The sequence below is a fragment of the Camelus bactrianus genome, chromosome 21, assembly GCF_048773025.1.
Source record: "Camelus bactrianus isolate YW-2024 breed Bactrian camel chromosome 21, ASM4877302v1, whole genome shotgun sequence".
Taxonomy (NCBI): domain Eukaryota; kingdom Metazoa; phylum Chordata; class Mammalia; order Artiodactyla; family Camelidae; genus Camelus; species Camelus bactrianus.
The window spans coordinates 20,285,215-20,309,441 of NC_133559.1; the positions used below are offsets into that span (position 1 = coordinate 20,285,215).

The window sequence follows — 24,227 nt, forward strand, 5'->3', positions numbered from 1 at the left end:
TGTCCGTCCAGGGGGGCAGCTGCCACCCAGCTCCAGCTGACTGGGTTTGCAGAGATGGCCTCTAGACTGCCTAATATTCTATTGTTTCAAAGTAAAATATAAATATATATATAATTCTAATTTTTAAAGGGGACAATCGATGGAAAGAAATGACACTGTGAGGCACAAAGAAGGACTGTCGGCTCCATAAGGCACATGGGCCACTGGTTTGCAACCTCCGGTCTCATCTCTGCAGAGTGGGTGGGGCAGGTGTTTCACCGGCAGATTACGGGGGCTTTGTAGTGTCAGGGTGAATACTACTTGCGTATGGGGAAAGGATGACAGCAAGGGGGTGATTCCCTCCTGCAAAAGGTAAGAGATAAAAGCGACTCCTCTGGCCGCGACTCCCTGGTCTCGCCCTCAGTGCCTGAACGGGCCCCACCGGTCACTCTCCCCATCGCTGGGCAGTGGCCAAAGCCCACAGGGCTGCACCGATGGATGCTGATGCTACCTGCTCTCACGGGGCCAGAGGAAGGTGAGCTCACCCCACCAGGCTTTCAGGTCACAGGGCAGCAGCGATTGGGGTTTTTGAAAGCTCTCATCAGAAAATTGTGGGCGGAAACTTCCCGGGGTTTGCTCTGAGCTTCTTGAGGCTTGTCAGCTTCAGATGCCAAGTGAGTGGGTGTCTCTTTGAGAAGCAGAAAGAGAGCAAGACAGAGATAACGAAACAGAGGTGTTTCCCTTGGCTCTGGAAACTCTATAAAGAGAGGGCCAGCTCCCTTCTCTTGAGCAGTCAGAAACAAGAGTCCCGTCCTTGACACCCGGGCCTCCGCAGGATTGAGAAGGAGGAGAACCCTTGGCCGGGGGCTGGCCCGAGTCACTGGCTGCCATGCAGCAGTCCCTGAATTACCCGTACCCCCCAATCTTCTGGGTGGACAGCAGTGCCAGCTCTCCCTGGGCCTCTCCACGGTCGGTCTTCCCCTGTCCATCCTCTGCGCCAGGAAGGCCTGGGCAAGGGAGGCCACCGCCGCCACCACCACCACCACCACCACCAACACTACCGCCACGGCCACCACCGCCACTGCCTCCACTACCACTGCCACCTCTGAAGAAGAGGAGGGACCACAGCACAGGCCTGTGTCTCCTTGTGATGTTTTTCATGGTTCTGGTGGCCCTGGTTGGACTGGGGCTGGGGATGTTTCAGCTCTTCCACCTGCAGAAGGAGCTGGCGGAACTCAGAGAGGTAAGCTGCCCAGTGGATGGCTGTGTCCTGGCCGCACGGGCTTAAGACAGTCCTGCTAGAGTGGAGGGTGGATGGCCACAGTGGTCCATACGGACCACAGGCTTGCTTGAACAGCACTTTGCAGTCCTTTTTTTCCCATCTTAGAAATGAGTCAATCTAGCTTTCCTATTCTGTATGCAGAGAAATGGAGGCTCAGATGAATGAAAGTTTTTTGTGTCTTGGGATGGATCAGGGCCAGAATAGGACTGGCAGCTACACTTCTCCCTTTCTCAGTTGGAAGTGAATTTGTGCAAGTGGGCAAGCTAAATTTTCTTGAAAATACTTACAAATATTGGAACTATTCCAAATCACAAAACTGAGGCATGGCTGGAGAGTTTCTAAGTTAGGAGAGGTTCTATTGTGTTTAGATTCCCTCCCCAGTGCTTCGTTTGCTTGACCATCCTGCCTCCTTTGCTTAAAGAACTTAGTATTCATTATACACCTTTTCTCTTTCTCTTTTGCCAGTCCACCAGCCAAAGGCAAACAGCCTCATCTTTGGAGAAGCAAATAGGTGAGTCCTTATAGGCACGTACATTGAGTTTCTAAAGCTAGTCCTCAGTGCTGAACCATGTTGATGGCATGCCTTGAATTCCATCTCATTCTTGGGCAACTGTACACTACTAGAGGAATCCTAACCAATTCTGAACCACTGGTCATTTGGGGTGTTTGAGCTGCCCTAAAATAGAAAGTGAATTTAACTGCTCAAAGATCAGTGTAGTGGAGTCTTGCACACAATTCAAAATAATTCCTACTTGACTTTGGAAAGAGAAACACACATGTACAACCCTGGGCCTTTGCCCCCCGAGCAGCTGGCTCCAGGCTTGTCCCTTTCCTCAGGCCTCTTGGTTCCCAGGCACAGGGCAGTGGCTATAACACCTCGAGAGGTGTGGGCAGAGACAACTGTTGCTGGAAGAGATCTTCCTCACCTCTTTAAACTCTCTAAGAGACTACTTAAGAGCCAAGCCTTATTAATTTTTTTCATAGGATGTATTTAAGCTTTAAAAATGTGAGCAACCAACCATCCACATTAGGATGGTTCTTTTGCAGCCACTGAAAAGCTTGAGGGAAGACTTTAGCCATTATTCAAGGGGCAGACCGCTTCCCTCACAGAGGCAATTGTGAGCTAACTTCAGTAACAAAGGGAGATTCTTTGTTTGAGATCCAGCACAGGAAAAAGATGAAAGTGTTCAACATTGACCTCCTGAAGTTTCAGGACATAGTTTGGGAAACTGTGGACAGATAGGCTTAGAATACTCCAGCTCATTAAACTAAGAGTCATTGAACTTCAGATTGGGTAAGAGTTGGAAAAAAGCTTAAAGAACATCTGGTCCAGTCATCTCTTTTTACAGAAGAGAAACAAAACGCCAGACAGAATAGGTGATGTGTCCAAGGCCACTGCTGTGGAAATGGGGCTAGAAAGGAACATGGGATCCCAGTGCCTCGTCACCTACAGGGCTTCCAGTACGTGCTCTGGTTCCTCATGAAACAGAGGAAGTCCTATTTCTCTAAGATGGTCGTGGAATGAGAAATAAAGATGGCAGGCAAGACGCCTCTGTGAAGACAATAGGTAGATCTTACCCTTAGACATTGGGAAGAAAACAGAAAGTAGCACTGGCCATCCAGTAAGGGGAGCCCGTTCCAATTTCTCAGGAGGTGCCTAAAGCAGGTGACTCAAGTCACCCTATTGCCCTAGGATGTAAGCTCTTAGCAGACACCATCCTTAGGATCCTCCAGTTTCTACTTCTGAGTCTGAAATTCCCGATGGGCCCAAGCAGATCAGAAATACTTGTTAGAACGATAAAACCTCTGGAGGATTTCTAAAATAAGATAGCTTTGAAAAATAGTGGAATGTGGCTGGTAAAATGGGCACCTAGTTACTTAGCTTTCACCCACTCTCTGGAGCCATTTTAGTGATTTAAAGTCAAGGGAACAGATGAGTCAGGTCTGCCCATCCCACTAGTCCACGATCTTCCCTAGATCAACCCCAATGGACCAGGAATGGTGAGTTATCACATGGAAAGCAAAACAACTTTACTATTAAGAGATGCAAATTTTAAAGAGGGATGCCCACTTCTATCCATCAAATTAGTAAAGATTAAAAAAAAAAAAAAAAAAACACAAACCCAGATTGGTAATAAGTGTGAGAGAAAAGGGTCTGCTTAAACTTTAGTTGACAGTCAGTGAGCATGTAAATTGCTAGACCTTTTCTGAAGAGCAGCTGGGAAAAATATATCAAAGGATTGAAACTGTGCATTTACCTTGTAATCTTATCATCGAGACTTTATCTGAAGAAAATAAAGATGTGCTGGAAAATTTATACATAAGAATGTCCATCACTTCCTCGTAAGGCTATTTATAATAAATAATTCTGAAGAGAATTAAATGCCTCTTAATAGGAAATTAGTTAAATACATTATATTCAGATGAGAGCATAATATGTAGCAACTAAAAACTATATATTACAAGGACATTTAATGCCATAGAGATGGTGCATTCTATATTGTTAGGTAAAAAGAAAAGTTATAAAAAGTATGTTTAGTTTAATATTGAACCAATGCATATGCACACTTCTGTATTCTCAGTAAAGATCTAGAAGAATTTATGCCCCAACAGATTAACTATGATTTTCTCTGGGAGGTACTATTATTGATTATTTAAACTTTTTCATTTGCGTCCCTTTCACTTTTCATTCTTCCACAGTTAACTCATTACATCGCTTATTCATTCACAAATATTCTTGGAGTGCTTCCTGTGCGCCATGCTGGCTGTTGGGTGGTGGGTGATGACTGAAAACCAGAGACAAGGGGCCTGGCCTCAGGAAGCTCTTAGCATGCTAGAGGGGAGAAACAAAAGCAAACACTCAGAAAACGCAATTTCAAATTTCAAGTTGTACTAAGTGCGACCTAAGATACAGTGATCTGAAAAGTCCCCTCTGAGGGGGTATTGTTACTGCGGGTGTGTGTAGATGTGTGAGTGGGGTAAGAGGACGGAAAAAAGCATTCCAGCATTCCAGAGAACGGCATGTGCGAAGACCCTGGGGCAGGAAACAGTCATCACCAAAGGGTAGGATGTATTTCTAGTTGATTTATTCTAGTATGTGTCCGGCAGGTATTTTGATTGAGTACCTTCTACGAGAAGGACACTGTACAAGGCTCTGTGAGGGATACAGAGATATGCAGCATGTGGTTCTCTGTTCCATTTCCTGTCAGTTCCTGGCTGGGTGCCAGATCAGCTAGCTGCACAGACAGTTTGTGGTGTAGGACTGTAGAAGAGACTCAGTTTTGCCTTTCCTGTTCACTAACACCTCATCCATGGTGGGTGGTCTTGGGCGGCTGCAGAGGTAATGATTGCTCATGTAATAATTTCAGTTAACGGAGCATTCTCATGCCACATGTGAGTTTTACAGGCTAATCACAAGGAGCCTGATGTGGATGAATGCCTTTCTATGAATCTTTCTTGAACGTCTTAGCTGAATTCATTAGCTAAGTGGTAGGGCTATTCTGCTGAAATATCTAAAGTCAGAGGCAGAGTGTCTGTTTTGAGAACTGTTGTCCATTTTAAATCTTTCAGTTTAATTTAGCAAACATTTACTGGTCACATGCCCTGTGTTAGTAACCGAGCTAATTACTCTGGTGGATTAAATATATAGGAAGGAATTTGCCATGTATTTGGTGGAATAAGGCTAGTTATGTAGTTACTACAACAAAAGAGGAGTCAGAACTGACAAGAGAGATGAAGACAGAGTGATTCTAGGTTTCAAAGGAGGGAAAACTCATATGTGATTAGAAAGGCTTGGGAGGGTTTCCCAGGGAAAGAGATGTTTTAGATGGCATATATAAGATACGTGTAAGGAATCTGATGCAGAGGTCTGTTTGGAAGGGCATTCCAGGCAGAAGGAACAGCATGGACAAAGGTACAGTGGCGGGGAAGCTGGGTATGTTCAGAGCTATTGTGTGGCTACATTCAGGGTGAGTGAGTAGATGAGATAAGGCTGGACAGATAGGCAGAGACCAGGTGGTGGGGGAACTTGTCCACAGTTAACATGTTCAGTGAGGAGCCATTCGAGATGTTTGAGACCTTAGGATAATTAATTTGGGGCAGATTGTAGAATGCCTCTGAGGAAGCCCCAGTGGCCAGGAGATGCATTAGGAGTCTTCTTCTGCCTTTGTCAGATTCCTAAGGGCAGAAGAGCTAGAGTGGACCAGGCCCTGGATTTGGAGTCAGGAGACCTGAGTGTGGGTCTCACTCTGAGGCTGAGTAGCCAGGTCTTCCTGGACAAGTCATTTTGCCATCTGTAGGATGGGACAATAATCTCTACCTCAATGGCTTGTGGCAAGCTTCCAATGCAGTAACTGACATGACAGGTCTTTATAAGCCAACCTTTATGCTGTTTTATTGGAACATTGTGATCTATGCGTATGTCTGTCTTAATGGGGTTCCTTTTCTACCTCTGTTTCTGAAACGCAGGCTGCTGTGAGTCCTACACTTCAGACTTGTGTGACTAGCATATGTTAGACTGTTGTCATTTATGCTTTTAAAAGAGCCTCTTTTATTTAAATGCCCTGTTTAGAGCCCCACAAAAAGAATAGTTTTTATCTCATTTTTACATATATCTTTCATCTCTCTATGATACAGGTCAGCCCCATCCACCCTCTGAGAAAAGAGAGCTGAGGAAAGTGGCCCATTTAACAGGTCGGTATCTGGAAGGTGGGCTTGGGAAAGCCTTTGGCAGAAAGTGGAAGAGCTGCTTGGTTTCCTTTATTGTGCTCTGGGGGAGTCGTTACTTTCCACTGACAGGATTTGAAGCGCAAGAGGAGTCCCATCTTTCTGGTCACGTCGACCACACACACGTTGAGCCCCTACTCTGGGCAAGGCCCTGTTCTAAACTAGAGACATGATCCCTGCCCAGAAGGACCTCACTCTTTCTAGTCATTCTAAGGACCCTTAGGGAATTTGGGGCACAGGTCCAAGAGGTGAGAGCTGGGAAGGTGGGGAACGATGAATATTTTTAGTCAGCGTTTCCCTGGTTTTCTGGAAAAGCTTCACTCTGCTTTGTCCAGGAGCAGAAATAGGAGAAGGGAGGTGCAGTCCTGGTACTACTGGTTGTGTAGTGGAGTGAAATGATTCAATAGCAACATGAGACGAGTACTCACGGTGCAAAGTCCATAAATACCTGAAAGGTGGATAAGTCTCAGAAAGTGGTGTGCTGCTGTCCCTGAAATTATTTTGTCAGAGGCTGTAAAATGATCCAATTTAGATCAACAGACATTTCTTGAGCTCATGCTGTATGCCAAGCCTCGGGGACATGGGAGATGAATAACACATGGCTCAAGGAGCTTAAAATTTAATAGGGAGAGACAGGTCCCTAAGCAATAATTTCAGCATTTTCTACTTAAGGGGTGCACACAATGCTGTGAGGACACAAAAGGAAGAGGATTTTAGCCCAAGCTGAAGAATTCTTAGTGTAGGCGAAGAGTTGAACCAGATGATCCCTAACTTTAGAACTTCAGAGTTCCTTGGATTTGGCTTTTCCTCTCATGAAAGGACCTCAAACCCTAGCAGTTTTGGGGGCTAATTCTGCATATCACAGAATCTTTGTTCCGGAAAGCTAAAATCATCTCAGTCATTTCTCACTGCCGTTGATCAGGGTATATGCTCTGGTACCAGTTGTGTAGATGATAAAATTAAGGAGGTCAATTTGATAAAGGTGTTGAAGAAATTCAGTGATAAATCAATTCTGACCCATCACCCAGTTCTACATGGGCTGTGTCATTTTGGGTTTTTAAAAAAAACAACATTTCCTAAGGGATGGTCCATTTTGCCTTGAAAGCTTGGTTTGTGGGACGCATGAGCATTCCTGGCTGTAAGCTCCTCTCTGACTTGATTTCAGGCAAGCCCAGCTCAAGGTCTATCCCTCTGGAATGGGAAGACACCTACGGAATTGCCCTGGTCTCTGGGGTGAAGTATAAGAAGGGCAGCCTTGTGATCAATGACACCGGGCTGTATTTCGTGTATTCCAAAGTGTACTTCCGGGGCCAGTCCTGCAACAACCAGCCCCTGAACCACAAGGTCTACATGAGGAACTCTAGGTATCCCCAGGACCTGGTGCTGATGGAGGGGAAGATGATGAATTACTGCACTACTGGCCAGATGTGGGCCCGCAGCAGCTACCTGGGGGCCGTGTTCAATCTCACCAGTGCTGACCATTTATATGTCAATGTATCTGAGCTCTCTCTGGTCAATTTTGAGGAGTCTAAGACATTTTTTGGCTTATATAAGCTCTAAGAAAAGCACTTTGGGAGTCTCTCCATTATGGTTCCCTGTTACAAGCACTGAGAATGTTATCTTGAATGAGGGTCTTCCTGAGTCCACTTGAGGTCAAGAAAGAAGACATCAACCAAGAGGATCTTGAGACCACAGGGTCCAGCAGGTCCAGGATTCCTCATCTCACCTGAGGTTCATGAGCCCGACAGGAGGAGGACTGTGACTGATGAGCGTGACACTCGGGGCTGCCATGTGAAGATGCAGAGGCAGGGAAAAGCAGCTACCAGCGAGTTCTTCACTCATCTCAAGTGGCCAAGAGCATTTTGGCACATTGAAAAGGACATCGTTTAACTCACCTTTTGGGGTGGGTCTGTTGTCTACCTCAGGGGAGGCTGTCTTTTACATATATGGATGCACGTGAGTGTATAAGGGATGGAAAAAGAGGACTAGGCTTGCGTGATAAGCTAAAGAGACTGAAAGGCCAGTGTCCCACTGGCAGCATCTTTACTTTTAAATGCATAGCCTGAGCCTCCACGTGATGCTAACGGAGAAGCAAGGGACTTAAGCCATTCCGTATACAGCATGTATATTTCTAGTGCAATGGTAGGGGTGTGTGTGTGTGTGTGTGTGCGCGCGCGTGTGCTATGTGACCAGAAGAGTTACATATGTAGAGAGAACATGCAGATTGTGAAGGACATGTGAGAAAAAATGAATTACACTTGGTGGTAGATTTTGAATGCTTTTTGGCAACCAACTCTAATAGTCCTCAAAGCTGTTTGAATGTTAGTTATTAATGCTGTTTTCCCATAATATAACCAATATTTATATATACTTTATGCATTTTTAATGAAAAGGATACATGTAACAAAAACTATATTTTAGAATACAGATAAACATTATGAGTGTCCTTTTAGGAAATCACTAAGATCTGGATTTTTTCCTTATTATTTCTTTCCTTTATGGCTTCCTCATTCATCATGAATTAAGCCCACTTTAAAAAGAATTTACTAGGGTAGGAAGAACTGCAAGGCAAATCTTTCCAACTTTGCCAGGCTCTCCTCCCCTCTAGATATCTTCTCCCCTCCTCCCCCATCTCCCATTATCCAGGGTTTCCATGACCAATATTATTGCCAGTGTTAAGCTCGCCCATAGCTTTGATGACCATTTGTCTTTTCCTGGGGGCAGAGACATGGCATAGTGGAAAGGGTGCAGACTTTGGACTGAAAAACCTGAACCTGAATCTTTGTTCCTCCACTTACTGACTGTGCAGTCACTGGACAGTCCACTGGACCTCTCTTGGACAAAAAAAAGGCTGATTATATAAAATATCTAACACATAGTAGAATGTCAAAACACGGTATCTGCCGTTATTAATAAGCCACTCTGCAGGGGCACTTCATTCTCCAGAAGAAGCCACTTATCTGAGGGGTCGATCCGAACACCTGGCTTCTTGCCCTCTTACCTTGGTCACTCACAGTAAACTTTTCCTATTTTCTCCAAATACTCATTACCATGACCCCTCTCTAGACTTTGTCATCATTAAAAAACAACAGTATCTCCTTTAGAATTTGATTTCAGATATCTTATTTTCACAAGATCAGCTTCTATTCTTCCAACTCAATTGGTCCAACATTTTCTCTCCTAAAAATATGTGCTTTTATCCTCTTGTGACATCTAGTTAATAAATGCTATCGTTTCCTTATATATCCATCAGCTCCTTCTTTATAGTTACTCTTCTCTGCCCAGGTTAAATTCCGTGATCTGTCATGATAATCAGCACCTTGGAAAGACTCTGAACTCCAAAATACTCTGTTACTGTCACTGTTTTCCTCTTGCAAAAATCCCATTTTCTTTATACTTAGATGCTAGCATCCTAGCAGCTGAATGCTGCTGGAGAAAAATGACCCAAACTGATTGACTAGTTTCATTTTTATTTTTACCTACCATCTACTGAAGTCAGCCAGTCAATTATTTGTTGATCCCTGATTTATTTCTGTCTTTCGATTGACTTGAGTAGGTAATACATGCACATAGTACAACTTTTAAAAGGTATACAAAGATATAGGATGAAAATAAATCCTCTCCTCACTCCATCCTCAGGCTCTGTTGCTGCCCACAAGGAGGATCACTGTCTCCTGTAGCTTTTCAGAGATGATCTATACGTAAATATGACATCACTTTATGGCAGGGTTTCCCAACCTCGGCTCTATTGACATTCTGAGCTGGATAATTCTTTGTTGTGAGGGCTGTCCTGCCTGTGCACTGTGGTATGGTTGGCAGCATTCCTGCCCTCAACCCACTAACGCCAGTAGCATTCCCCTGCCCCATGTATGATCATCAAAACTCTCTCCAAATATTGCCAAACAAACATCCCTGGGCTGGTGGTGGGGAGACAAAAATCACTGCTGGTTGAGAACCACTGATTTACATTAGTGATCAGAGATCTCAGATGGGCGTTCAACAAAGCCTAGCACTTTTCCTTCAGTTCCTTGTTAAGCATGTTTTTTTCACTGTTTGAGAATTACATCACATCTTTTCCTCTCGCAAACCAACCACATCCCCTCCTCCCACCATGGAACCTCACCTCTACCACCAAAACCCAAACCCACCTGCACCTGGATGATCCTTTTCTTCCATCTGACACAGTGGAGGAAGAGGACCATCTCTGTGTTTCTGCTCTAGAATCGTTTCCTCTTCCCTACTTTACCTGTTTCAAATTTTTCTTCTTTCTTCCGAATCTTCAGACTATCTCTGTCTATGAAATACTTTCCACCAGCATGTACGTATGTTCACTAAAAGGCAAACCAAATCAAACTAAACCAAAAAAACCTCAAACCTTTCTTCACCTTTCCTCTTCCTCCAGTAATGGCTGCATTTCTCATCTTCCCGGCAGAGACATAAGTCTGTAAAAGTTTTCCCCACACATGTGGGCTCCATTTTTTTTTTAAGCCAGGAACCTGGCTATATCATTTATCTGACCACTTAAAAATACCTGTTTTTTTTTTTTTCTGCTAGCATAAAAGTTCCAAAAGCAAGACCTTTACTGCCTTGTTTACCACTGTATCCACATCACCTAACCCAGTGCCTGGGACATATTAGGTGCTCAATAAACAGTTGTTTGACTAAGTAACTTTAATTATAAAGAGAAAGTCTTTCAGTGAGTATGTTATTCAGAGTAGTGACTCTATAGTCTGTTGCCTCGTGGATGTGTATGAGTGTTTATCCAGCTTTGACTAGATTATCTAATGGGAGTTGGAGGCTGCAGATGAGAGAAAAAAAAAAAAAGTCATCCTACTTCGTACTATTAGAAAACAAGGAAGATCTATTTGGCCCTGGACATTACCAGGAGCTTGCAGGAGACTGTTAAGGGAAACTTCCGCATAGCTAGAGTTGAAACTGCCTTTTAGAAGATACTCAGTAAATATTTGTTGAATAAATTAATGAACAAAACCAAAGGTCCAGGTTGGAGTGTGTCACCTGCTCGCCTTAAAACTCTTCTGTTGATTCCTCTGCTTTATATGGTCATGTTTCTGACCAGGTGCCTCATGGAGAAAGTCAGAGAAGTATTCACCCTTGTTTTGGCTGATGGTCTGTATTCCCATCTGTCACAATGAAGTTCTCCTCATCTGTTTCTTCCTCATTTGACTCCAACCAACCAAGTACACCAGTTCTAATTGTCACAGGAAGTTTGCTGGACCATTTTGGGGGGGTCAATGGGCCCTTCTAGATAACAGTATTAGAGCAAGGAGGAAGTAGGAATGGTGCTGGGCATCCTGAGATGACCTGATGCCAAAAGCTCGTAGCGGTACCACTGAAACTTACCCATCTGAGTCTGAGCTCTGCCAGGAAGCCCTGGGGATTTTCTGAAGACAGGGTTGTAGCTTAGTACGCTTTAAGGACTGGTTTGAGGGAAGAGATATTAACAGTTCCTGAAGTTATTTTTCTTTACCTCAACAGGAACATAAAGAATGTCAAAACCACCCTAAAACTTTTGAATGTGCTTTTCAAAAATGGGAACAGTCATTGTCCCTTTACGAAATGCTAAACCCAAACTAGATCACTTAAAAAGAAAAGGTCGCTTCTGGATCAGTAGTTTGAGGTTTCCTTTCTTTTCAAACAACTGAAAACACACAAAACCATGTTTTTTTTTTTTTTCTTAGCCCCCCAGAGTGGTGACTTTGTATTCTCTGAAGTAGGTTTTGATTTACCGCAGCTTAACAGGAAAAGAGCTTTACTGGGACCATCACTGTGAGAATGACTAATTTGAAACAATAGATCACTGAAAGAGGTTGAATTGGAGAAAGAAGCCTGGCTCCTCAAAGCCAGACTATAAGATTTCCTTCTGGAGGTTAAGCCATAGACATTCCCCAATCCTTAGCTAAGAAAGTGAGCTGGCCACATGTTAAATTACATTTTCAAAGGAATTTGGTTAACTTCTGATGTTAGTAGAGATAAATTTTTGTTTCCTGTGTGTGTGTGTATATATGTGTGTTTCTTTCCCAGGGTTTTGGATCATCCAGAGGCAGAATGAGGTGATCTTTGTAAAGGAGAATTAGAAACACATTCCTTAGGGTCTTCAGATTCAAAAGTGAACCTTATTCAGAAATAATGTAACTATTGATGGCAGCTAGAAGTCTTTGGGGTTCATCTAGAAACCAACCAGCCTTGGAAATAGACAGTTAAGTGGATATTTTGCCTCTTATAGTTCACCCAAAGGGTAGCAAACCACTGCCCCAGTGATGCTGGGAAATATTCCCTTTGCTGGGAGATATTTCATCACCATTGGTTGAAGATGGACCATTTTCTGGCTGATCCATCCTTGGAGAAAAGTGCAGTGTACATGTCTCTCCTCTCCCACTTGGAGGCTCCTTCAGCTCTTTGGGGTCACCCTCACATTCTGTTGAAAGTCCAGTCTTCTCTCCAAGTTTTCCAAAAATTTCAGGAAGGACCCTGCTTCTCTGGGCAGTCTGCGTGATAGCAGGTTTGCTGGCTCTCGCCTGGGTTCTGGCAGTGGCTGTGCCCTAAGGTTCCCCCGTTGTGGAATACCTGTGTTTCCCTCAAGGCCCTACTACCACAAGTTGCTGGGTATAGACAGATTTTACTGATGGTATGGGGGTAATGGATAGAGATTTACCTTACACACACAGCATAAGTTACACCTGAAGATGAGTGCTAGACAACACCATTATCCCTCAAGTTTGCCACAACTATGTCTTTAAATGTGTCACCCCAAATCCTAGTATGTGACAGGAAGCATAAACTCATTGATTCAAAGATTATTTAATGTCCACCGTGTACCGGAAACTACCCTAGGTACTATGGGTACAATGAAAAATAAAATGTCTTGTGGAGTTATACTTCAGTGGAGAGATGGGAAATAGACAACAGCAAAGAAGCAAATAAAGATCTATTTAGTCAGATGGTAGGAAGTGCTAAGGAGGAAAATTTAAGCCAGGTAAGGCAAAAGTGAGTAATGAAGAAGGAGGGGATCCTTTGATAAGCGGTGAGGGAACATGACTTACAGCACATCAGTCAGAGACATTAAAATGCAAAGGCTTAAGACTAAAAGGCGTTTGGTATGTTTGGTATATGGTTGGAGTGGAGTGAGCTCGATGAAAATTGGTTGGAGAGGAAACTTTTTTTTTTGACTGGGACATTGGGTGACTGGGAAATTGACACATTGTAATTGACTGTACTTCAATTAAACAACAACAACGACGACGACAACAACAACAACAACAACAACAACAACAAAAACTGGTTGGAGAGTTAGCCAGGGCCCAGATGATGCAGGGCCTTGGAAGCATTGGAAAGGGTGTGGATTGTATTCTAAGTATCATAGAAAGTCATTGGAGAACTCTGAACAGAGAGTGACATGACCTCATTTACAATTTAAAATGAACACTCAGGTTTTTTAAGTAGATTCTGAGCAGCGAGACCAGCAGAAGTCTGCTTCAGCACTCCAGATGAGAGATGGCAGTGGCTTGAACCATGGTATGTTGATAATAGAGGGGTTGAGAATCATTCTGATGTTAGAATTAACCAGATTTGCTGATGTGTGGGACTTGAAAGAAATTACAATTCTCTCGTTTTTTGGTCTGAGCAGTTGGGTGGGTGGTGAGATATTTTCCATATTAACGTTTTATAATTTTCCATATTAATGTCCAGCATTAATATTAATGCTGCTGTCATGTAGGGGACTCAGTGTATGATAGAAGCAGAAGACTGTTTCCTGCTGCGCATTCTCGGGTCTGTACCAAGGGCTAGCTCCTTTGCTGACAGCCAAAGGCACAGAGACCAACCAGCATTTGGGCTCTGCTTGAGTTCTTCTCGTGGACATAACTTCTCTATAACAGCCTTAAGAAGGAAGGAAAACAGTGTGTGTTAAGATTGCCATATATGAACCTGAAACTTCCCCAGTTGCTAAAAATTACTCACCACAGAGTTCGGGTTCGTAATTAATCGTAGTAATATCTTCTGAGGCAGAAGTCCTCTTTGCCATATTTCCAACAGGTGGAACACATTTCCAGCACATTCTCTATTTGAAAACTTTCTGGAGAGAGGGCTCACTGAACTGTAAGGGAGCCCCTTTCTGCACTGGACTATATTACATGTTAGAAAGTTCTTTCTTAGATTTAATTGAAACCCTCTACACATTGGTCATAGATCTTTGCAGCTTTCAATTCCTATTGTATTTTCTGGCTTATCAAGCACTCTCATGTACCTTATTTTGTTTAACTTTCACTAACCCCTGTAAGGAAGATTGTTATCCTCATTTTACACACAAAAACAACTGAAACACTGAACAGTTGTGAGCCTTGCTCAAGGTGACGTGGCTAAGAAATGGTGGAGGTGGGACTTCACTCTACGTCTGATGTTCTTTCCACATGCAAAGAGACTTCTTAGAACTATGTCTTATATGATGACACTCAACATGAGCCTTATCCCATTAATTTTCAGTGATTCCTCATCTCCTTGCATTTCAATCTGAGTCTCATTTTGCCTATGACCCACACTCTGAATTATATTATGTTATGTTATGTTATGTTATGTTATATTATATTATATTATATTATATTATATTATATTATATTATATTATATATGTATATATTGATGTAATTCTGTAGATAGAGGTCATAGAGTTTCCTTGTTGAGACTTGCTCTTAGATTCTTCTTTTGTTTCTTCTCTCGCCTGTGTTCTATCTGATTTGTTCCTATTGCCCCTCTGCCACCAACGAGCATCTTGGCTTTAAAAAAGTACAAAGGAAAGAGATTGAGCTTCTTGATCAGAAGGCTTGAGTTTGAGTCCAACTTCTGCTACTCAACTAGCTATGTGTGGGACCGTAAGTAAGAGACGTGAATTTTTTTTTTAATTGTGGGGTTTTTTTTTTTGGAGGGGGTAGGTACTTAGGTTTATTTATTTTTAATGGAGTTACTGGGGATTGAACCCAGGACCCTGTGTATGCCAAGCACGCATTCTACCACTGAGCTATATCATCCCCCCAACACGAATATCTTGAGATTCAGTTGTCTTCTGTGTAAAATAAGGATGCTGATTCCTATTCTTACAGCTTTATAGGAATATTGTTAATGCCAAGTGGAATGAAGCTACTCTGTGACTTGGAAAATCATTCCTGAGGGTAAGTCAATGGAATTGTTATATTCCTCAGCAATTTTCCTGATAAAGTTATTGTTAAAAAAGTTCTTCCTTGCTGTTTAGTTTTTATAAAATGGATCATCTGTAATCCTATCATACGATGTGTAAATCACATCAAACATAAAAACACTAATTAGGAACAACATATAGGTAAACCTCACTGTGAAGTATAAAAATAAAATAATAATCTTATATTTTCATAGCCTTTAAAACATTTTCTCACATGCCTCTTGCTTCTATTATTTTTTAAAAGTATATGCAATAATACACATAAAAGCAGTTGACATGTGTCAGATTGTCTGTAAAAGTTAATGGAATATATTGACTACATTCTATGCTCATTCTACTCACAGCCTAGTGTGATGCATTTGATGCCTAATTTTTCATCCTAAAATGCAATTAGCTAGGGTGGTGTGTAAATTTTGACTGGTGAGGTATAGTACTTTAAGTTCTTTGCTAGCCTTACCTATAGCTAAACCCTCCACTTAACACAGGGATGTCTCTAGAGATGAGAGCTACCGAGGGAATCCACTCCACCTTCTCCAGCTGCTCCTAACACAAGGGACAGAACCTCTTGGTTCTTCAGTCGTAGTCCCAGCTTTCTGCAGATGAACCACTTCAAAGACAATGGGAGCTAGTAAGATGCACCCTTAGTGTTACCAGACTCTGAAAGTGTCCACATGTGTAAGACTCCATGTGCAAGTCAAGAATATTTGCAAAGGAGACTGGAGATTGGATAAGCAGCCGTTGGTGTCAGATGTTTCCCTGGGCAAGGATATGTTAGTTTGACTTGGTTGAGGTCTCAGTTTTCTCACACAGTCCACCCCAACACCACCACGCCCGCACCACTTCCAATCTGTGGAAGGGAACTTGATACTTATTTTCTGGAAGGGAAAGTCCTAGAAATTGATCCTGATTGGAAGAGAAGGCAGGTGGAAGCTTTGGGAAGCCACAAACATCTCTGGTCTTAAGTAAATGAACTAAGATTCTAGACAGAGATTTAAGACTGTAGACCGAAGAAGCTGGGGATTCCGATAACGTAAAACGTGTCTTATTCTCTTCACCCCATGTCTTTATTGAGAAGAGAAAACAGCCTTGACTCAGATGGTGAGAAAGAGACACAAAGGTGTTAAACAGAACTCTGAAGTGTGAGCTACAAAGGAAGACATCTCCAACCTCAGCATCCTCTTTGCATCATTTGGTGCGTTGTATTCAGGCTTCTAAGAAATTCTGGAGGCTTCTGTGGGGGTCTAGGAGGGTGGCAATTAGAAGAATGCCATGCACGGGGCTGAGATCATTCATACTTCCTTTAGGATGGCAAATTGGCTCTTCCTGTCTTTCTGGAAGAACACGGAAAGACTGCTCTGTCCTGGGAAGGGAATCGGAGTATAATCAGTGGTCAGGTAGCTGGATCTACATTTAAAAGGAAGATGAATATGTTTTTGGATCTACATTTAAAAGGAAGATGAATATGTTTTTTCTGCCCTACAGCCAAGTCCATATTGTCATATCTTATGACTCACAAGATAGGTAAGAATATCAACTTTTTATTTAAAAATAATGGGACACATCACAGGACTTATTCTTGCCCTAAACCAAGCCACGAAATAAGTAAATAGCAATAGTAGTTGTAATTTATTGACTGCTCTTTGTAAGGATTATGCAAAGCACCCTACATTTAAGTTCACTAGTCCTCACAACAACTCCACAAGTCCATTTTGTAAGTGACAAAAACTGATCTGGGCTCAGAGAGGTTAAGTAACTTTCCCAAGGTCACATGATAAGAGATAAGATTCAAGACTACACTATTCTGATCCAAGGAATCTTACCTAAAGCAGGCTCATACTGTGCCATTATAATGTGAATAGTCTTCATTCATTCCACAAACTACTATTAAGCACCTACTAGGTGCAAGGCATTGTTGAGGGGATAGAAGGCTGAACAAGACAGATAACTTCCTTGCTTCTTCTAAACTGACGTCCTAGTTGGGGTGCAGGTGGTGAAGAAAATAAACAAACAAGTAAATAAATAAATAATCAGATAAACAGCATGTAGAGAATTAACATGGGGCGATAAGATAAAGAGAGACCAGATAACTATGTTAGAGCAAAGGCCTCTCTGAGGAGGTACCATTCAAAATAACAAGAGCTAAACAAATAATACGTGCTGGAGAGGGTGTGGAGAAAGAGAATGTCCTGTACTGTTGGTGGGGCTATAAATTGGTGCAGTCACTGTAGAGGACAGTATGAAGGTTCCTTAAAAAACTAAAGATAGAGTTACCATGTGATCCAGCAATCCCACTTCTGGGCATATATCCAGAGAAAACTATAATTCAAAAAGACACTTGTACCCCAATGTTCACAGCAGCACTATTTACAATAGCTAAGAGATGGAAATAACCTAAATGTCCATCGACAGATGACTGGATAAAGAAGATGTGGTATATATACATTAGAATATTACTCAGCCATAAAGAAGAATGAAATAATTCCATTTGCAGCAACATGGATGGACCTAGAGATTGTCATGTTGAGTGAAGTAAGTCAGACAGAGAAAAACAAATGCCATGTAATATCACTTATATGTGGAATCTAAAAAAAAATGATGCAAATTCTATTTACAAATCAAAAACAGACTCATGGACATAGGAAACAAACTATGGTTACCAAAAGGGAAAGGGTGAAGAGGGATAAGTTAGGGGTTGAGGATTAACAGACACGCATTACTATATGTAAAATAGATAAACAATAAGGACCTACTGTATCACAGGGAATTATATATTCACTTTCTTATAATAACATATAATGGAAAAGTATCTGAAAAGAAAGTGTATATATATATATATCTGAATCACTTTGCTGTACACCTGAAACTAACACTGTAAATCAACTACACTCAATAAAAAATTTAAAATAAAAAAACTCAAAATAACAAGAGCTAGGAATGCAAAGACTGGGCTAAAGAGCATTGTAAGCAGAGGCAATGCCTTTTTATGGGCTTGCTCATGCACCCAGAAATGTGCTTAGCATTCTTAAGATCTTAAATGCCAGTAGGTCCACTCGTCACTGTGACAACTGTCAACCTAAATCAAGAGGTACATTGAGGCAAGCTTGAGTTACCAGAAAGCGGGTTTATTTGAGAACAGTGGAGAAATTGTCATTTAGGAAACACATGTTGTAGCACATTGCAGGCAAGGCTGTTGAGGGCTTGGGGTAGGCTGTATTTATGAGCAAGCAGTGCAAAGAGGGGAGGGTCCAGGCGGGGGCCAAGCCGTAATTGTTTTTGGCTTGAGGATGGAGAGAGATTCTTGGCAGATGTTCATTGGCCAAGAGATAAGTTTCAGTCTTCAGTAAAACAGGCTTTTATAGGAAATCATTCTCTAAGGTCTTTAGTTCCATTTCTCCAATGGTATATGCATATCCTCCAGTTCTGTTTTAGATTTAAATTCCTTCATACAACTAAATATATCCCCCATACATTTCCAAAGTTCCCTCTGGGGAAGTCTCCTTCCTCCCTCCTTGTTGAAAACCACCAGTCAAAAGCAATAGATCTCAAATGGGAATGAGCTTGACATGTGGCAGGAATAGAATAAAAGATCATGTGGCTGGAGTCCAAGGATGGCAAGAGATGATGCTGGAGAGGTAGACAGAGGCCTAGATCATGTGGCACTTTCTAAACTGGGGTGAAGGATTTAGAATTTATTGTTAGTTCTAAGTAGAGCCACTGAAAAGCATAGTAGAAGGAGAATTGGAGAGATGCAGAAATTTTTGATCTATGTTTTAGTAGCAGAATTTTCAGGTCTGTTGATGGGGTGTCGAGTGCATGGGAAGGAGATGAATCAAGGATTCCGCCTACTGTTTTCCGTTCTGTTTCCTTTACAGCAGCTATTGTAATTATTTCCTATACATTTTTCCCTTTGTGTATTTTTCCAATTAGATCCATGTCTGCTTTTATTCTGGTGCTCAATGAAAGTGTGTTGAAAAAAATGACCGAGCAGAATATGGACCTCTCTTCTTACTGCATACATCCAGACCGACCTCTTTCTTTTCAGTGGCTGCGTGCATAGACCATCAGCACATCTTCAGCCATTTCTCTATGAAGAGACATTTAATTTGTTCCCAACGTTTTGATGTTTCAAAAAAAAATGCTACAGTGACTAAGTTGATATACAGGTCTGTGTATTTCTGCTGGTATTTCTCTAGGATAGAAAAGTAGAATTGAAAGATCTAGGCACAAGCTATATGTTATGACTTTCAATGGTTATCACCAAGTTGCTTTGTGAAAATTTGTACTAATTTACGCTCCTACCCACACCATGTGAAATTGCCTTCTCTCTATGCCATCAGCACTATTTATCATTTGTAAACTTTTTTACAACACCGGCAGGCAAAAAAAAAAAAAAAAAAAAAAAAAGTCTCGTTAATTTTCATTTTTAAATATTTTTGAAGTTGAAAGTCTTTTATTTTTAGCTTTATTTAGTGGGGTTTTTTTTTTTTGTAGTTCTTCAGTGAATTACCTAATATAATTTACTCTTTTAAAAATTAAGCTGTTGTCTTTTCATTACTGGTTTATAGCAGCACTTTACATGGTATGAATGTAACTGTCTGTTACATGCATTACAAACGTTTCTTCCCATTGTGTCATCTGTCTGTTAACTTTTTCCACCCAGAAGTGTTTAATTATTAAAAGCAAATCTATTTTTCCTTTATAGCTTCTTGTCACACTTAGACTTCCCTCACCCTATGCTCATAGATATGTATTTCTCTGTTTTCTTCCAGTTTAAAACTTTCATTGTGCTTTAGCTCCATAATGTATTTAAAAATCTACTTTTGTACAGCCCGAGGTAGACAGTCAACACATTTTTCAAAATGAATAACTGATAACACAAGCAACACCATCTTTTAATTCCCCATTCATCTGAAAGGACAGCACCATCTTAGACTGTTTCCTCTCATGTTTGGGTTTGGTTCTGTTAAAAAAAAAAAAAAAGAAAGAAAAAGAATAAAAAAAGAATCAACAGACCCAAGGTGGGGCCACTTGCCCCGAGAACAGTAAACCAAGACTTAACTGCAGTTTCCATTTCTCCCAGGAGTGGAATTTCTAGAAAATTTTCGTCAGCACGAGTGAGGTAACCTTGTCTGAAATTTTTTTTCCTTCTGCTAATAACCTCCTTATCCTGCTCCATTTCTAAAAAAGCTTTCTGTTCGGTACAGCCCCCCGGAACGCCCTTGTTTAGTAGATGGTATGCTGCCCCATTCTTGAATCGTTAAATAAGCTCATCAGAGCTTCAGATTCACTCATTTGAATTTTACTTTTTAACAGTTCTGGACTCTTCTGTCCCATTGGTCTCTTTGTCTGTTACTGGATTAGTCACTCTGTTTTAATAACTGTGTCTTTATGACTTTTTGTCATTACCAATTTTTGTATATTTACTCTTCATGTAGTTTATAATCAACTCCTCCCATGCCTCTCGCCTCATCCACTTCCTTTCCAAATCCTATTGGACTTTTGATTGGAATTATATAAAATTTATTATAATTTAATTTAGAGGGAATTTGACTGCTTTACAGTATGAAGTCTACCCTTCGAGGAAAATATGATGTAGCTCAATATTTCTTATTATCAGATTATTTTATGTTTCTTCAGAAAACTTACAGCTTTCTTCTTTTTTTTTTTAAATATATTTGACATATAACTTTGTGTAAATTTAAGGTGTACAATGTGTTAATTTGATACATTTGAATTTTGTAATATGATTGCCACTGGAGTTTCAGTAGCCTAAATCCCAAAAGGCTCAGGTCACCAAGTTAAGGACAAATCTGATGGATTTAGAAGGGTAGCAGTCGGAGATAGTTTTCCTTACACCAGACTAGGTAACCCTTGTACCTCTGAGGGAGTGATTCACCCTGCTTGGAAGGCAGTGATGGGTACCGAGACACTAACGCTGACCTGCATTCCTGAGAGGACACCCTCCCCACGCCCTCCTTCAGGCCCAGTCTGGAGCTGGGAGGAACATGTGAGAAGAACCCCATATGAATCTGGGGGGTCAGAGAGCAGAGGGTAACTGTCCTTAAAATTGCAGTGGATCCAGGGGTGGTGACAGTCTTCTAGACGTTTCCCTCTACTCTGCAGACAGTGGGAGTAGTGGAGTAGAGAGAACCACGTGTAACAGTTAAGCAGAAAGACCTTGCAGCATTTCCTTTCACCTCAGAAGGCATGTGAAACAAGTAAATATGTTCTGGAGGCCCAAAAACAGTATGGAAGTGGACAAGGCAGAGAGAAAGACAGGCCCGAGGAGACCTTAGGGGCAGGGCAAGGAGAATGCAGCTGTGTGCTGTGTGGCCCAGCAACCACAAGCCAGGTGGGAATGATGGGGTCTGAGTGGATGCCAGAGGGCCTAAGATTGAGGGCCAGGTGTTTCTCCTTCCCTCCCCTTTGGTATGCTTTCCATCCTGAGACATTAAGTGTAATCAGGGGAAGGGTGGGGAAAGAAATCCTGAATTAACCAAGAAAACCCTGAATTAAGATTAAATCTCCTGCTACAATAAAATAAAAAATTAAGATGAGTGATAACAGAAGAAAATTGAGTTTGTTGAATTTGGGGGCTGAGATCTATATCATTATTATCAAACATGGGCTTAATTATGCATGCAATTATAGCCATCATTCCTTCATTTGGCCTTTTCTAGGTCCCAGGTGTGGGGTGCAGGGTCAGGTATAAATACGAATAAGACAGATTATTTGACCTCAAGGGTTGCATAGTAAAATGGGGGGAGAATGTTGAACCCGACTCTGTCCAAACCTTAGCACACTCTTACAGGTGTAGCGGGTAAGGTGGTCACGGCCCATATTTCCCCTCATGACCGAGGCATTTCCCAGCAGCTGAGAATGCTGGCCCCTGAGGGGTCAGAGCCAACAGAAATTGCTGTTAGCTGAAGGAAGCTGCGTTGTGCAAATGATACACCCTCCCTGTAGGCGCCTGCATCCAGTGACTGGCTGATGTGATGGTACAGCGTCTTTCCCACAATTTAAAGCAACTTTGAAGGGCCACCCTACTTCCAGAGCTTCCCATGGGATGGGTAGGCAGTTTAATTTCTCACTCTGGCTAGTCCTGCTTCTTTCACTCCCACAAGCGTGTTGTTCCGGAGAGCTAGCCCTGATCAACAGATCTTCTGCAGATCCCTCTTTTGGTGTCTATTCCCGGAGAACCCAACCTAAGGAAGCTGGTCTGAGGAGTCAGGCTACAAGATAGGATTTTAGAGTTGGACAGCCCACCAACCAGCTGGCAGTAAGGATCCCATCCCTAGTGTTCTGACAGCCCCCGGCTAGTGGTAAGTAGTGCAGTTGTTAAAAGTTTTGCTGGGAACTGGGATGGGATACAGGTGAAGGGAATGTCCTGGCAGGTGCAGTATCTCGCGAGCTTGAGAAGTTCAAGGGATATGAAATTATAGACAATGAACTTAGATGGCTGAGCGCTGTCAGTTAACTGAAAAAAGACAATAAGCAGCCTGATGGTGAGAAATGTTAGTAGTGCTGAGGTTAAGAACCCCTGATCTAATGGTTTCAACTATTGATGATCTTTGCTTGAGTCAGATAGTTCATTAGGTTTTATAAGTTCAATCATTTCTTCCACATTTATTAGATGGAATTCTGTCACAAAGAGCTTTTAATGATCATCTGGGTTTACTTGATTTCTGTAATATTTTCATTTTAGGATAAAAGAACAACCAGCTATGGAAAGAGACAGTAGGAATTGTCAGAAAATCATTACAGTTTTCACTACAGGCCTAAATTAAGTACAGATAAATTTAAAAATGTAGGAAGGAGAATCGATAAGATTTGATAAAGTTACTGAAGGTAGGCAAAAGTTAAGATGACTTCTTGGTTTTCTAACTGGGTGAATAATGGTGCCGGTCATTACTTAAAAGAAAACAAGGATCATGAGAGATTTGAAGTCATTGAGTTTGAGAAGTGTAGCAGATTAAATATCATCCAGCAAATATTCACTTCCTCTTTCTCAGCCTCTATCGGGAAACTACTCCTCTCTGAGCCTTTGATGGTGTGCTTGGGTGCCTGGCTGGCTTTGACCTATAGAAAGTGGATTAAAATGATAGTTGCTCTGTCAACATCTAAGCCATAAGAGGCACTGTGTGTTTCTGCTCAGGGAAGGAGCCTCCGATACTTAACCATGAAAAGAAAAAGCCCCTTCAGTCTGAGTCTGAGAAGGAAACACATATGGAGCAGATATGAGCCTAACCCAGATCTTGGAGCCGAGTTGCCTAGCCAAGCCCAGTCTAGATCAGCTGAACGGCAGTCAACCTGCAGATTCATGAGTGTGAGAATCAATGTTTCTTTATCATTGAATGTGTGGTAGTTTGTATGTGGCAATGCTGCCAGAGAATAGGTTCTTGTCTCAAGCAGGAAAGAATTCAAGAGCTAAGCACAGTAAAGTGAAAGTAAATTTATTTAGAAAGATACACACTCCATAGGCAGAATGTGGGCCATCTCAGAAGGCAAGAGAGAGAGGGACCAGGAGATGTGCAGCTTGGTAGTTTCATATGCTAATGAGTAGAAGGATTAGTCCAACTATTTTGGAGAAGGGGTGGAGATTTCCAGGAATTGGCCCCCCCTCACCCACTTTTTGACCTTTTATGATCAGTCTAGGAACTGTTACGGTGCCTGTGGTTTTGCCATGAGGCTCAAGGTCTACTGAAAGTTGAATCTTCCACCATCTTGGTTCTAACCAGTTTGTCCTCAATTGCTGAGTCATTCTTTCAGCAGTTGTTCCCTGCCCTCCTTCCCTCTTGTCTAATAAACACATAGGAATAAACACATGAAAACACATAGTACAGATTTGGATATGCAGGTCTCAGAATTAGGAGAGGATTGCAAAGAAGACAAGAATAGAATAAGAGAAGGACCAAAGACAGAATCTTAGGGAATATTAATGTTCTGACCAGTATCATTTGGACATGCTCAGTTCTGAGTATTGACATTTTTTGGTTCCGCAATAATGTTAGCAACTTTAAGATATAAATAAGGG

General features: G+C 41.9%; 1 protein-coding gene across 6 annotated transcripts in view; it reads left to right on the top strand.

The window, feature by feature from the left end:
* The first annotated feature begins 264 nt into the window (after positions 1–264).
* The window catches only part of FASLG (Fas ligand), a 28,267-nt gene continuing 4,304 nt past the window's right edge, over positions 265–24,227 (top strand). For 3 of the 6 annotated variants that reach the window (XM_010956671.3, XM_074349807.1, XM_074349806.1), the window contains exons 1-4: positions 265–1,222; positions 1,727–1,772; positions 5,897–5,953; positions 7,152–16,385. In XM_010956671.3, the coding sequence (XP_010954973.1) occupies positions 869–1,222; positions 1,727–1,772; positions 5,897–5,953; positions 7,152–7,546 (852 nt within the window). In that variant the 5' untranslated portion in view covers positions 265–868 and the 3' untranslated portion in view covers positions 7,547–16,385. The remainder of the gene's footprint in view (positions 1,223–1,726; positions 1,773–5,896; positions 5,954–7,151; positions 16,386–24,227) is intronic. The other 3 variants (XM_074349810.1, XM_074349808.1, XM_074349809.1) reach the window with 3 other exon arrangements.